The 15,243-nt window shown below is 41.0% G+C and overlaps 2 protein-coding genes across 2 annotated transcripts; one reads left to right on the top strand and one right to left on the bottom strand.

Annotated features, from left to right (window-relative positions):
- The first annotated feature begins 96 nt into the window (after positions 1-96).
- LOC131690845 (NF-kappa-B inhibitor-interacting Ras-like protein) lies at positions 97-1,159 on the top strand. The gene is made up of 2 exons (XM_058976910.1): positions 97-356; positions 412-1,159. Exons 1-2 carry the CDS (start codon positions 306-308, stop codon positions 718-720), a joined length of 360 nt encoding a protein of 119 aa, XP_058832893.1. The 5' UTR covers positions 97-305; the 3' UTR covers positions 721-1,159.
- LOC131690844 (uncharacterized) lies at positions 1,154-13,287 on the bottom strand. Its single transcript, XM_058976909.1, has 5 exons — positions 13,061-13,287; positions 2,462-2,908; positions 1,666-2,194; positions 1,483-1,599; positions 1,154-1,388 (listed from the first exon to the last, which is right to left on the bottom strand). The coding sequence occupies exons 2-5, from the start codon at positions 2,795-2,797 to the stop codon at positions 1,303-1,305; spliced, it is 1,068 nt and encodes a 355-aa protein (XP_058832892.1). The 5' UTR covers positions 2,798-2,908; positions 13,061-13,287; the 3' UTR covers positions 1,154-1,302.
- Between the last annotated feature and the right edge of the window lie 1,956 nt (positions 13,288-15,243).

Consider the following 15,243-nt stretch of genomic DNA (forward strand, 5'->3'; position numbering starts at 1 on the left):
ATAATTAATGTATTTCGTTTGCGATCAATTCCAATGAATTGGTAGCGTAGTTTATCTCGAAATTGAGTAGTTTATTGTAGAACAATGGCATGTAGAAAATAATTTTGACCAATTTGTAGGAAATCCACGGCACGATTGAAGATACCTATGTGGCAAGCGTAGACACCGGGAAGGGTACCCGTGATACTTTAAGGATATACGACACGGCTGGATTGCAAGGAAGCGTCCAACTACCGAGACACTATCTCAGTTATCCGGATGCATTTATACTTGTATACGACCCCAGTGACCCCTCCAGTCTGGATATGCTCGCTGGAATCAAGAGTGATATCGATAAGTTCAAAGATAAGAAAGAAGTAAGTGTGGAAAGCAGCTGCTTATCAGTATTAACAACGTATTCCATTTCCGTAGATTTTCGTAATTGTGATAGCAAATATGCGCTCCCGGCAGACTCGTTCGGCTAGCTCGTCGCCTATCAACTCCTCCCACCTGCAGCAGCAGCAGCTGAACACCGAAGCTATCGAATCGAACCTGACACGGGCGAACAATTGGTGCGCACGAGAGCGAATTAAACACTATACCGTGAATGCAATGGAGAGAGCCTCGCTGTACGAACCGTTCGTGCAGCTTGCCAGTCGGTTGTATCCTGCTTCGACTAAGAGCAGTTTCCCACAGTTGCGTCAGCTGACGCAGAAAACCTCCAAAATAGATAATAGTTAGGATGTTACGTTAGCCTGTGTACGGCAGTATGAACCAAATATTCTCTAGCACTTAGCAGTTTGTTGTTTGATAAGTTTCTCTCGAGAAGGTGCATTTTTACTTAATTAGAGTATTGTGATTAATTGCTGCAATTAATTTTTCTTTGAAGATCAATGAAGTTCAGATATTTATTATTTTCTGTTTTAATTGATGTTCGATCAGGGAGACTACACTTATTTTATAGAAGGAAACCAGTTGCAAGTGGAAGTATACTACAGTATAAGCACATATCTTTACTTAATTTTACGTTTAGGAAACGCCTGCACCCAGTTTGTATGTTAAGCATTTACGCCTTGTTAGTCATCTGCTAAAGATATCCGAAACTTTGTATCTCCTTATTGTACTTACACAGTGTACTATTAAATAGAAGGTAAAAATAATAAACCAATACATGTACGAACATATTTAATCTTTTATGTGATCATTTAAAATATTACATATTTACTATCACCTTAAAGCTATTAAAAATTGGTTTACAAATACTTTGTTCTTTTTGGTGCCGTCTGACTAAAATCGTGTACTTCCGGAATGTGTGTTCTTGCTCTACCACTTCAGCAGGTACTTCAGTTTGCGCAGTAGAATGGTTGTACCAAACACTTTATCCCACACAGCACTGCTGATGCCAAAGCCTACGAAAAAATTTGGCAAGCATTATTATTTGGACAAATGTGTTTAGATCACCATGCGCCTGCATTGGATTTAACCTTTCCAGGATTTACTTACCTAGGTCATGATGTACGAAGTGGTGTTGATAGTGGTACCGTTTCATATGATAGAGATGTCCTCCGCTGGGACTTCCGTAGTGAATGTAGTAATGAATCATGTCGTACCCAAGATAACCTGCAACGGATCATCGTTAATAAATATGTCCTGAGATTATGGAAATATAAGACAAGCTTCACCTACCTATCAGGCCTCCCGCCAGCATCAGCACGGGATGGGGCAACAACAGCCTTATGGGTTGGTAAAATAAACTTGCCAGCATTATGGCCGGTACTGGTGGGAACACTAGTCGGTATGGATCGAAAGGTACTTTATGGTGTAATCCATGGATCAGGAAATGGAATGTATGAAGGATCCAGTTGTTTTTCGGATCCAGATGGAATACCCATCTATGAAGGGTATATTCTAGTAAGGTCCAGACGAATACCCCGAAGCAGAGGCAAGCGATGACCGTTGGGGAAATGTGATCCTTTAAGGTGAGGTCCTCGGTATTCTTTGATAATTGGTCCTTTACTCCGAGGTGTATTAGGTACATGATAGAAGGAATCCAGAAAGCCGGTACGAGCCACCATGGTGTTTTGGTGAGGTTTTCCAGCAATGCTGGTCCGAAGAGTCTTAGTTCCCGGTCTACCGGTTTGTTAACCCAATCGGCGTAGTGTTTACCTAGGGTTGGAATCTGCACCAGCATTGGTTTATCCCAATCCACGAGGTGCTAGAAGAAAGAGGGGAACATTTTTTCAAATTTATTTTATAAAGAATCCCCAAATGTTTTTTTAAGCCAAATCCCCATTCCTTTCTTCCGTGACAATCGACATGCAGCTCAAATGGACTGCTCCAATGATTTATGGGTTCACGTAATCTCCCATGTGAGTCTTATCTATTTGCTTGAGCTGGATGATAAGATAGCTTGATTTTGAAATTGGAGTATTCTAAATTCCAAATATGGATACACCGGATCCACATAAATGTATGTACTCACCTCCATGCTATCATCGGTACTTTGAGGCAGTGTGCCATTGCTTCCATTCAAAAGTTTTGTTCCATTGAGCCCATTCTTCGTCCCGTTCGCGTGGCCATGCTTGGAATCGGTGGCAGGCAAATCATTAACATTGTTGTTTTTATCACAGATCTTGTACTCTTTCATCAAATATTTGGCGGCACTGGAGTGACCGGGGGCTTTTTCGAATCGCTCCTGCATGTCCTGATCGTGGAGGCCCTTGAGCGTGTTCAGGCCGCCGGGATGTTTGTGAGCGAACTCGCTCAGGTCGTACACTGCGTTTTTGTAGCGGACTACTAGGGGTTTAATTCTCGTCATTGTCACTGTTATGCGGAATGTTCTGGGATGTCAATCGTTTGTGGTGTGAAGTGCGCGTTGAAGGTCTCACCCAACGTCCTAGGGAGCCATTTAGTTCGGGAGTGGCTTGTTCTGTAGAAAGATAGCGAAAAAGAATACAATTCCGCGCGTAGGGGAATCGTTCCATTACTCATTTTTATGGGCTTGTGAGCGCGGAAATACGCAGATGTAAATTCAATAAATAATTAAAGTTGTAATCTAAATTAGTTTCGTGTTTGGATGTTTGTTCCATTATTCAGCAAATCTGTTATACTGCTGCTCTACGCATACGTGTCCCATATGTGGCCAGCAAATAACGAAAGCTTAACAAGTCTATTACGATGGAACAAGCTCCATAAAAACTGTTTGAATGCCAAACTAGGGGAAACGAATGGGTTTGCATTCCCCCAATTGCAGTTGAATCTAAAAACTCAAGCTTCGTTGCAGCCACTGACACAATGTTTTCTACCCATAGCAAAGATGTTAGTATGTAACTATGATAGTAACTCTAACAAGATATCGAAATGCAAAGTGATCTCTGCCCATTATTTACATTGTGTTGACGTGAAATGCATTAACAAAAATCGGCGCTTGTAGACAGAAGTGGACCACTATTTGCGGACAGAAGCTGGCCACTTCAGTGACGCCGTTCTTTGCGCAGTTAAGTTTTTCTATGAGTTATGCAAATGTTTTGATAACTTACTCTGAATATTTTTCTTGTTTTGTCTTTCTCCTATGGAAAGACAATGCAATCACTCACAAAATCAACTGTATTACGCAGGCCCGGAGGGCTGAGTATCCTACATCATTCGACAAAGTTCGTCTGTGTCTGTGAGAGCAGAAAAACTCGAAAAAGCCCTTAGAAGGCAGGAAAAATGTACAAAACCCTAGTCTCGGAAAACGGGCTTGGGCTGCCACCCGGCCACCTAAAAACCACTGCTCTTGTCCAGAACCTGATTCCTTCCTAGCACTACCTTATGACATTACTTCGGCGAGGGGTCTTTTATGAGCGTAGTACCCACTATAATTCAATTATTTAGTTAGTAATTAGTTCCCTCAGTACGGTTATAACACCACTCCTCGACATACCACCAGTTTCGAACATCCCCACAGGCTGGCAATTTCTGCATGGCAGTCATAAAGCTAGCTGAGGGTCGAGACTAGGTGCTCTTTCCCTACGAAGACAATCTGGGCGGCAAACTTTAGACTAATTTTCCGAGCCCTTCGACTACCTTGTGCCATTCAGCACCGCAACTCCCTTCTCGATCCATTCAGCACCACTTACTCGTTGAGCTACCGACTACTTGGTCTAGTTTTCGACGATGGACCTAGCCTATACTTCGACGGAGAATTTCCCGGCGAGAGAAGTCATGAATCAACCAGGTGTCGAGGTCAGGTCGGCGATTCCGGTGGATCAGGGCGTCCGGTTCGTTGGTGCCCCGACGACCCCCGACTGTTGGTGTCTTGTCGCGGTCTGCTCAGTCTAGTCCCTGGCGGTTAAACTAGTTTACGCCGCAGGAGAGTTCCCCGCGAAGTTCTCACGATACCGATTCTTCTTTGGTTTTAGCACTACAACTTCTTGAGCCCTTTGCCTTCCTGTTCGGTGTCATTTAGCCCCGCAACTCCTTTAAGCCCTTTCGTTCCCCTCTCGTTCCATTTCGCCCCACTTCCCCGATGAGCACACACCTCTCGACTTTACTGAAATCTTGTTCGCGAACTACTCGGTCTAGCTCCCGATGATGGATCTAGCCTACTCCGACGGAGAATTTCCTATCGAGAGAGATACTCCCAAAACTGAGCGGGTGGAGCGTAGCTTCCGGTTCACTGGCGCCTCAACGACCCACTGCTAGCTATTCGACGCGGTTTCCTCGGTCAAATCCCCGGCGGTGGATTTAGCTCACTTACGAGCTACCCGTAGGATGTCGAGGACGGTTCGACGATTCCGGTGAAGCCTGACGTCCGGTTCACTGGCGACCCGAACCTGGTGCTACGTCGCGTACTACTCAACTGGTTCCCGGCGGTGGACCAAATGTACACCGTCGGAGAGTTTCCCGGCGGCAGAATTTCTCCTGATAACCGATTTGTGGTTTCACGGCGGCATTCTAGCCAATGCACAGTGGTCCGAATCCAGAATTTAGAATGACAAAAACATTTGTGACTAAACTACTGGTTCTAGAGATTTCATGTCTTCGGAACAAATAGTCTGTGTCAATTGGGGCATCTTTTGAGACGGGTGCTATTAGGGTGGTCCTTATTGTTTGTACGATCTGAAAATTATTTTCGAAATAAAAAGAGATAGAACAATGAAGTGTTCTGCTGGGTAATGGCTCATTAATTCGAAGGCTCGATCTTTCCTTAAACCATTTGTCGTCTTTCCAACACGCCACTTCAGTGTTTCCTTCTCAAAACGTCGTCATCGACCACCGATTCTTAACATTTCCTTTCGATCATGCCCATATGATCCTGCCTAGCTCTAGCTTTCCGTTCTAAGTTTACGAATGATTAACTTTAGAATACCTATCTGTTTTTCGATTTTAACATCTTTCGTTTCTCTTATTCATAAATTTTCCGAAAATAGCTAACAAAGTTAATACTGTAAATTAAAATATGTGTGACTAGGATGGCTAGCCAAACATCACACTACGTTCTCCGCTGTTCAGATGGATTGATACACGACTACATTAGAAACAACAACTCAGTGGGCCCTTTGCCACACTCGGGCAGTTTTATTTGAGATTTGGTTTATCTATCTGATCTTATTTTAAAAATAGTTGCTAGGTTACACTGACCGTTTTACTGTTAATGCTACAAATAGTAGTAATATTCTCAATATTCAAACTAAAATAAAATGAGTTAAACAAAAATGACCTCTGAGATTTTTTCATAAAACATACTATCAATTATGATCTTTAGAATGCAAAAAGAAGAGATCAATTTTACTTACTCCATTTTAAGATATCAACATTTGAGCAGGTTGTGTTTTTTTGCTAAAAATGCTCATAACTTTTAAACTATATGAGCTATCTCAAATATGTCTATATAAATAATATTCATCTCAATAAGCTCTAAAAGTTTTGTGAAGACGCTATTGACGGAAAAAAATTATTTAAAAAGTTATAACGAAAAAACTGATTTTGTTAGGGATACCCTATCACACAACATTAGTTACAAATATGACGCCCTCAGCAAAGTTGCTTGAAAAAGGTTGTACTACAATTTTGCGGAACACTTCATTGTTCTATCTCTTCTTATTTCGAAAATAATTTTCAGATCGTACAAACAATAAAGACCACCCTAATGTCACCCACCTTAAAAGATGCCTCAGATTATTTGTTCCGAAGCCATGAAATCTCTAGAGCCAGTAGTTTAGTCACAAATGTTTTTGTCATCCTAAATTCTGGATTCGGACCACTGTGCAATGGCGCTACATTGTTGGTCCCTTCGCCACTTCCTCTGCAGCTCGGAGAGTATGCTCGTAACCACTTTGTTGACGGCGTCCCAGATATGATCGTGGCACATCTCTTCGACGATATTGTCCACTGACACACCAGGTATACCCCTTCGGACTTCGAAGACCACGTGTTCTTGCACTTCACACACTCCGGGAAAAGGGGTGACGAAGCGTGTTCAAACCGATGGAGGTACTTCTGGAAGCATTCGAGCCCGGAGAAAAACAGACACAGTTGGGATGAGTCGGTGGGTCCACCTAGCTTTCTCCTCGTTGTTCTTTTCTCATTTAGCCAACGAGTACGCTCGGACCAGTCTCTTTGCATTACGTGCATTTCTCCGCCTGTAGCATTCCACATCCTCAGCCAGAGTAATGCAGATAGAGATCATCCCGGCAATTACGCATACCACCTCCGACGATATCGTTCTGTACACACTCGCGACACGGTCAGCCATTGGGCGAAACGTTCTCGTCAACTTCGTCCGGTTCTGCTTTGAGTTAAGCACAGCATCCTAAGCCGGTACGCCACACCTCAGTATTTTGGATGAGGCACCCGCCAGGAGACGTCTCGTGCTGCATCAAGATGCAAGTTCCTCCGTTGTTTGGCGTGATTCTTGCAAATGCGTTAGTTGTCCTCGCATCTTTCTCACATATATAGTCAACATGGCTGTTGTAATATAACCGATCGTCGACCATCATACTCAGATGCTTCAGCGTACGCATCGATAGGATTGAGTATCAACTACCTCCGTCTTGTGGAGAACCGGCTACAACTTAGTGTTAGCCATCTAGATTCACACGATGTCTATTGTCTCTACCATCAACATCTTAACCTCTCATTGGCTCATTGGTTATCGTCACGACAACGTTGGTTGCAACGTGGGTAGTTGCAGTGTTAACACTCCGTTGTACATTATATTCCAGAGCGTTGGGCCGGGTATAGAGTCCTGAGGTACTTGCGCCGTAACCCCAATCGACCTCAGCCTCACGTTCGGCTCGTAGACCAGTATTCGGTTCTGAAAGTAACTTCAGAATTTTGCACAAATAGTTCGGAACCAGGTGGCGCTATTGAACGTGTTCTTCATGTCGATCGTAACCACGGCGCAGGAGCACTTGCTGCTTTTCTTTTGCTTCGATGCTTTCTCCGCGCTTGCGATTGTCCACCGTCGAGATCCCCTTGCGGAATCCGAACAGCCTCTGCGATAGTCCGTTCTCACTTTCAGCGTAGTTCGTCGGCCTGTTGAGGATGACCTTTTCCAGAAGTTTACCAAGAGTATCCAGCAGGTATATATGCCGATATGATGCTCCTGATGGCCTCTCTGGTTTTGGAAGCAACACCAGCTTCTGGATCTTCCATCCATCCGAGAGGTAACCTTCGTCCAGGCACTTCTGTAGAACTATCCAGGATGTATAGTGAAATGCCAAGATCGTGGTCTTTAGGGCCACGTTCCGGAACGGGAGCTTTCTTCTCTTTTAGCCCCTTCGGCACTATAAGGAGCTCGTCGTTGGAGACTCGTTTGTCACCGCCATGTGGGTGGCTCGTGCTTCGGGAAAAGACCCTCCACGATAATTTTTAGATTGTCAGCTCATCTTTCAGTTGGCGTCATTGGACCCTTGATGTTGGCCATTACAACGCGCTACCTCAGGCGTTAGCGTCTACTTCCCTGAACAGTTTCTTGCGGTAGGTGGACTTACTAAGCACTATCTCGCGTTTAAAAGCGGCCCTAGCCGCCCTGAATGTCATCTTACAGTCTTCTCTGACTGCCTCAGATCATGCTCTCTGAATTTTAGGCAGGCAGCGCGGAGGATGCTTAGCCTTTCGTTCCACTAATACGCCGGACACCGGTAGCTCCTGGGCATTGTTACGTCACACACCTTTGCTAATGTTTCCGACAGTTCATCGGCATTCGGAATTGGAGCGAGGTTGTCAGCACGAAGTGCTTCCACCAAATGGTCCTTATCGAAGTCCTTTATTTGTCACTTCCGCTCGCCAGTCCTCACTCTCCGCGTTATAATGCCATTCCGCCGACCAATGGTGTAGTAGATCGTCTGGTGGTCGCCATGTGTGTACTGCACACTAACTCGCCATTTCATGTTATCCATCAGTGACGCACTGCAGAATGTTACGTCAATGATGGATTCCCGGCCGTCTTGACGGAATGTGCTAGCGGAACTTTCGTTGCAAAGCCTTACATCCAGCTTCGCCAGGGCTTCCAACAGGCTGTGACTTCTTGCCTATGCAATGTATTTATATATTTATGTATGTATGTATGTATGTATGTATGTATGTATGTATGTATGTATGTATGTATGTATGTATGTATGTATGTATGTATGTATGTATGTATGTATGTATGTATGAATGTATGTATGAGTGTATGTCGTGAAATGTCACCTATGTTTCTGAGACATGGCTGGACAGATTTACACAAACTGAGTCTCAAATGAAAGGTACAATCTTCCCATCGGCTGCTGTTGAATTTTTTGTCGATCGGTGTTCCGGTTCTGGAGTTATGAGTTCAAGAGTGCGGTCACACATAAATTTCCCATATAAACTGGTGCCATCATGATATCAAAATGATGCAAAACTTATAAAAATACTCTTGAGTGCTGGTGATCAATTTCGTTTTCTGCTTTGGCTAAAAATTATAAATTTTTTATTGCAAATGATTAATGCAGCGGTAAACACAATTTTGGTGATTCCAGGAGGTATTGCATGCAAAGCGATAACAAGATAAACTTTCAACTTTCTTCTAAAACTTAACAGTAATATAATCATAGAAAAACTTATTACGGCATTTGTTTGGTTAACGATTTATTCTATTTCTATCTTTTTTTAACGACATTAAATTAGCTAGAGATTACAAAGTAGGAAAAGTTATGAAAAATGTAGTTATGATTTAGGATTTGGAATATACAGATAGGAAAGCTGTCGGTTCTAATGGTAAAGAGGGACGACTCTGTTGTTGCTGTGAGACATGTTGGTAAATTTGTGCAATTCGTAGTAACTTTACCTAAGGTCGACTCCAGAAGATGAAGGACGAACACGAAATTATTGCAAGACATTCAACAGGGCATAACTTTTTTTTACTATTGGGTAAAAATCAACCAAATTTTGCACACTTTCTCATTGATGTGTATTGTTTACATGCTGTCAAACTTGAAGTCGTGTTTTCCGATTCAACAAAAATGAAGGTGAACCAACGCGAGTCGAGAGAACAAATTCTTTCCAAACACCTGGAATTTCCTGACCTGTCGCACCGGCAGTTGGGAAAAATGTTGAACATTCACCATTCAACCGTCTCCAGAGTGTTGGAGCGGTTTCAGGAGCGGTTGAAAGTTGGACCACGGCAAAGAAGCTGGAAGAAAACCGGGGCCGAAGAACAAAAAGACGGAGGGAAAGGTGAAACGGATGATTAAAGCAAATCCCAACGGCTCAAGCCGAGATTTGGCTATAAAGATCGGCATGTCGCAGAGCTACGTCCAGAATGCAGAGAAGAGAGCTGGACTACATACATACAAGGTACAGAACTTTCCAAACCGCGATGAGCGGCTACAATCGACGGCTAAAACTCGGGCACGGAAGTTCTACGAGAAGATGCTGACAAAATATGGCTGCTGTGTGATGGACGACGAAACGTATATAAAAGCCGATTTTAAGCAAATTCCGGGGTTGGAGTTTTTCACTGGCAAGAGCAAGTTCTATGTGGACGACAAATTTAAGAAGAAGAAAATGTCGAAGATCGCTTCCAAATATCTCATTTGGCAGGCCATCTGCTCTTGCGGACTGAGGAGTGAGCCTTTCGTGACAAAGGGCACAGTAAATGGCGAGATCTACAAATATGAGTGCCTCGAGAAGCGCCTTTTGCCGTTCCTGCAGCAGCACGACGAAGCTCCGCTATTTTGGCCAGATTTGGCATCATGCCACTATTATAAAAGTTTCCTGGAGTGGTATGAGGCCAATTCTGTCCATTTTTTTTTCCAAAGGACATGAATCCGCTAAACTGTCCGGAGCTGCGCCCGGTGGAGCAGTACTGGGCAATGATGAAGCAGGAACTTCGGAAGAGCAAGAAGACAGTCAAAGACGAGAAGGACATGTTAAGAAAATGGAAAAAAACTGAGAAACTGGTACCGGATGACACTGTAAAGACCTTGATGGAGGGCATCAAGCGAAAATGCGTTCAATTTTACACTCAAGGCTCTATCGATTAACTTTTCTTTTGATTTTTGAAGTAAATATATGTATAAAACTATCCTAAAATTTTGGTTTGATTTTAAACATTATAAGAAAATTGGCATGACATTTTCGGTGTCGCAATAATATCGTGTTCGCCCTTTAAACGATTAGTCTCGAAGATTTTAAGCCTGTTCCTAATAACCCCCACTTCTAGTTTTTCGATCTGCATATTTTCAATTCTTGCTCTACTTGAGTATTATTGTTCTAAATTTTCATAACTTTACCTACTAAGTATTTTTTAGCTAATTTAATGTCGTTAAAAGGAAAAAGGGAAATGTGCAAAAGCTTTTCGTTATACGAATAAGAAACATAAAAATAGGTTTTTGGGATGCATCTTTAAAAATCTGTTTTAAAGCCGTGTGGTGTCCATTTCAACCAAGAATGGAACAACTGGCACTAACAATATGCTAGGAGTTCCTAGGTCATGGTATTACTCCGTATCGAAGACTTAACCTGGACCTGGACCTTAAGGTTTTGCATAATAGCCTTTATCCATTCTGTATTGTGAGGAAACCCACAAACATCCGTCCAAAAATCGTTAAAATCTTAGATTCCGATGAAACTTTTCACGCTTTACCGGCATGGAAGACTAAACAGAGGGCGTAAAAGTTTGAAAAAAATGTTGTGTCATTTTTCACAAAATAAAAAATTTATGTTAAAAATTTAAATTGCAAAAAAAAATAAAAAAATATATATTTTGTTAATGAAAACCTAATTAGAAAAGAAACATTTGTAATGTAATTGCATGATGGAGAACTTATCGGTAGAAAAGTTTTTCTAACAATAACTTTATACATGTTTTTAAATTTCTTACTATTTGGCATACAAAACTGTTGTCAACTGCTGTTAGTAAAACTTTTTTATTGGAAGCTTCTCCATGATCCAAATACACTGGAAAAGTTTCCTTCGCGTCTCTAAAATGATAAACATTAAATTATTGACATTTTTTTAATTACTTGCGGTGGTACTAAATACCATCTTATCGAAAAGTGTTAGAAAATCATCCGGCAAGTTTTGAGTGTATTTTAGAGCAAACGGTCCCGTTAACAATGCACTTCATATCGATTTTTATTCAGATATCCACTCATAATAATTATCTCCAATCAATTGTCTGGGGGTCATCACTATAAATTCAGTGCATATTGCAGGATAAAATATTCACCAGCAACTGGACGTAGTATTATGTGAAGGTTCACAAGGGTAAATGGTTTCAACGTATTGAAAGAATCGATTGACCTGTAGTTTAGTATATGACTGATTCATTTCAAAATGTTCGTTTTTTTTAGCGAAATAAACCAGATTTCTGTTTTCTTCGAATATGCATATGTCCAAGAGTTTTAAATACCTTGACGCTTACTTAGATTATACAGCATGATACAGCAAAGTTGTTCACATAGAAAATTTGCGAAAAGTTCTGCCGGACACGTACTAAACATTCGCTACACCCTACCGTTATCCACATACATGCATATGAAGTTGTAAATGTTGTAAAAAATGTTCACGTAAATGTGTTCTGAATGGTGAACCAAATTTACACATTGGTCCCGGTAGATATTGAAGCTTGGCTATAGCTCGTATACAAATGTTTGTGATGATAAGGAGGTCGTTTATCAAAATAATCATTTGGGTTCAATTCCACTGCGTTCCGCGAGATTATGCAATGCAAGGTATGGTTTTTCTAAGCGATTTGAACTTGCATGCTGGAGTACTAAGTACCGTTTTCTCCGTTCATTTCCCTTCATAATAAATGATCATGCTGAATAGAGATCATTGATTTACGTGATGATAGTGATTCATTAAGATATAATCAACTCACTTTTCTAGTATCCTCTCCTAGTTTATAGTGTATTGTTCTCGATGGGCATTTCATGTACACAGCAACATTTATGTTTCATTAGACAAAAGCACATAATTTAATTTTATTAATTTTAAGATGCAACCAAAAAAGTGCATCAAAAAACAAAATCAATATGTTTTTGTAATAAATTATATTAATTTATTAAATTTAATAAAATGTAATATTGAGACTGTATTCATACCATAATTTCTTTCAATTTCTCTCATTAGTCAAACCAAGAAGCTACAATCTTGTTTCGAAAGTGTAACCTTCCTTTTCAACACACTTCACATTCAGTACAAATCTATACAGAACAAATTCACCTATTCTAAATTAGTTTTCTCGTCACATAGCAAGATTGCTGGAAAATAGTGATCGAACTTCTTGCACCATTTAAAAAAAAATATTTGTTGTCAAACTCGAAATTGATTACCATTTCTGAATACCACTTTTTCAGACAGTGATTCATTCTTGATGAATCACACCACAAATGTGTTTTTGCAAATTCAACCTGATTGCCTGATAAGATTTGCCAAACCTGTCTGAAGTGTATTCTATCACCGCGTTTTATCATTATTTATGAAGCCTTTTTTGCCAAACCCTTGATCAGGTGAATCGAACATGCAACATATCCATCAATATCCACATTCACATTCCTGTTTCTTCGTCGCTTGTATTACAACACCAAGGCTTCAATCCTGTCAATATCCATGACGAACTTACTTTTTTATCAGAAATTACACCACTGGATTTACAAAATCACCACGCGTCTACTTTGAATGTTTACCGGCCGGTGCCCGAATCGTTACTGCCGGAGGCTCGAACCTGTCGCATTTCCTATATTCTCCTAGTGTCGCTGACTGGAGAGTGTGTGGTTACTCACTTCATATATGTACCTAGTTGCACCGAACGGATTTGACAATCGCCGTGATAGATAACCGACAAACAAAAACCAAAATCACCGATCGCCTGTCGCCGCGCCGGCAAGGGTGAGCACTGTATCTATATATGATATTTATAACTATGCCAGTAATGGCTCTTGGCAGGCTTATCCTTCTGGCTCCCACGGGGAACTTATACCCCACTGGTACACGAACCATATGGCTTTAATGTGTTGCGATATAGTTGATGGTGTGTACACTGTGTAGGGGAGCGTGGGGGCAAGTTCGAATTTTGGCGGGAACGATTTTTTTTCTTCTAGCCCATGGTTGTTTGAGAACATCATTAGATAATATAGTAGATCCACGTAGATCAGTTTTCTAACAGAATGTTTTCACACATGTCTGTATTTATCGTCCTCCAAAAATCGCCAAAAAGCCTTCAAGTCAAGGTTATATCGATCATGCCCCACTGCGCCCTAGCCATGTATCTGTGCCCTTGCCATGCTGCACAGCTGATAAGATACTAGGTTTGGCACCGTCACTGCTGCTTTGAGGACTTTTTTCATAGAACTGTCAACATTGACCGACTACGCTATGGGTAGGCATAGAGAAGTGCGGAAGGGGGATCGATGAGTATGTGATTATTTTTTGAGCGTGGAATTGGGCGGGAAGGCGGGAAGATGCGTGCAAATTACGGGTGCTGTGGTGCAAAATGCTTTTCCACGGGTAGCATTCCACTGATTCAGATTACACCCAAAACAAAAATCTCTTGTAATCATTGTAAGCGCCAATCACTTGCAAATAATGTTAGCATCGCTTGCAATTTTGCAGTTAAAACCGCTTGCAATTTTTGCAAGCATATAAAATCACTTCAGCTCTTGCTATACCTACGTACGTTTCTTCAGCACGTCTATCCAAGGATTACCACCACATTCACGTGCCTACATTGCTTGTTATAGCAACGCACGGCGAGTTTTTATTTTCTGCTATTTTGCCCTTTTTTAGATTCTTTAGTATAAAATAAAGTGCATCTTCAGTGCTGGTTTAGACCTTCGAATTAAGAAGAGGTCGTAGCTGTTTGTGTATCACTATTTAATGGCTCAGCTACTATCTTATTTGAAACGATACAACGATACGTAACCTTTCGGCATAGATCGTAAACGAAGCTTACATATTTTAAAACCTATTTTTTATCTTAGACAATAATCTTTGAATATAAATTGGAACAACAGACTAAATAATAGTTCAAAACATTTAATTGTTAGTATGTGCTTCGCATATGAAGTAAGAATATTTAGGGTAAGGCGGGGCAAATTCGACCGTTGGGTAAACCGGACCCCCCTCTGTTAACGAAAATCGGAAGCACTACGCGAACTAATATCATTGTTGTCGTGTAGAGCATCGGAAATAATCATAATGGTGACATGACAGCATTTTATTAGTCTACATTGAGATGCTCAAATGACAATAAATGTGTTTTGATTTGATTTTCATATCATTGACTATAGGATATTTCTGATTGTTAAAGTGATTGCATAAAAAATGTAAGTGGATTTAAATTCTGTGATTAAAGTCCTAAAGTGCATGGATGAATTTAGTCCAACTTTTTTAATATTTTTTTATAATTGCATCCTAATGAAAAATAACGCGGTGCACAGTGGCGTACCTAACTTCAAATCCTGGCCAAAATAGAAAAAAATATTATATGACAAGAATGATTTGATTGAGTCTCCCATATTATTTTCTGTTAGATTGCGTCTATTAACCAAATTGAGCTATTATGACCACGATAGTCATATAAAAGAGTGTGAGATATAACTTCCACTAACCTTGCTATATGAAACGTAACGTACACAAGTTGCCTTGGAAACGTAAGCGAAGCATCAAACAAATTATGCAATCTTCTCATTCCAGTTCCTTGTCTCCGGATTGCAAGTGTTAACGTGAATAATCCAAATTGAATACGATAATCACTTGGACAGATTTCTATTACTGAATTTACAAAAACTTGAATATTTTTTCTAC

Source organism: Topomyia yanbarensis, chromosome 3, assembly GCF_030247195.1.
Source record: "Topomyia yanbarensis strain Yona2022 chromosome 3, ASM3024719v1, whole genome shotgun sequence".
NCBI lineage: Eukaryota > Metazoa > Arthropoda > Insecta > Diptera > Culicidae > Topomyia > Topomyia yanbarensis.

What these genes read in the sequence shown, in the direction of transcription:
- LOC131690845 (XM_058976910.1), top strand. Translation starts at nt 306, where the DNA reads ATGCTCGCTGGAATCAAGAGTGATATCGATAAGTTCAAAGATAAGAAA. An exon ending in AGTTCAAAGATAAGAAAGAA is followed by an intron (nt 357 to 411) that starts GTAAGTGTGGAA and finishes CCATTTCCGTAG; the next exon opens with ATTTTCGTAATTGTGATAGC.
- LOC131690844 (XM_058976909.1), bottom strand. Translation starts at nt 2,797, where the DNA reads ATGACGAGAATTAAACCCCTAGTAGTCCGCTACAAAAACGCAGTGTAC. An exon ending in GTACCGATGATAGCATGGAG is followed by an intron (nt 2,195 to 2,461) that starts GTGAGTACATAC and finishes TCTTTCTTCTAG; the next exon opens with CACCTCGTGGATTGGGATAA. An exon ending in GCTGGCGGGAGGCCTGATAG is followed by an intron (nt 1,600 to 1,665) that starts GTAGGTGAAGCT and finishes GATCCGTTGCAG; the next exon opens with GTTATCTTGGGTACGACATG.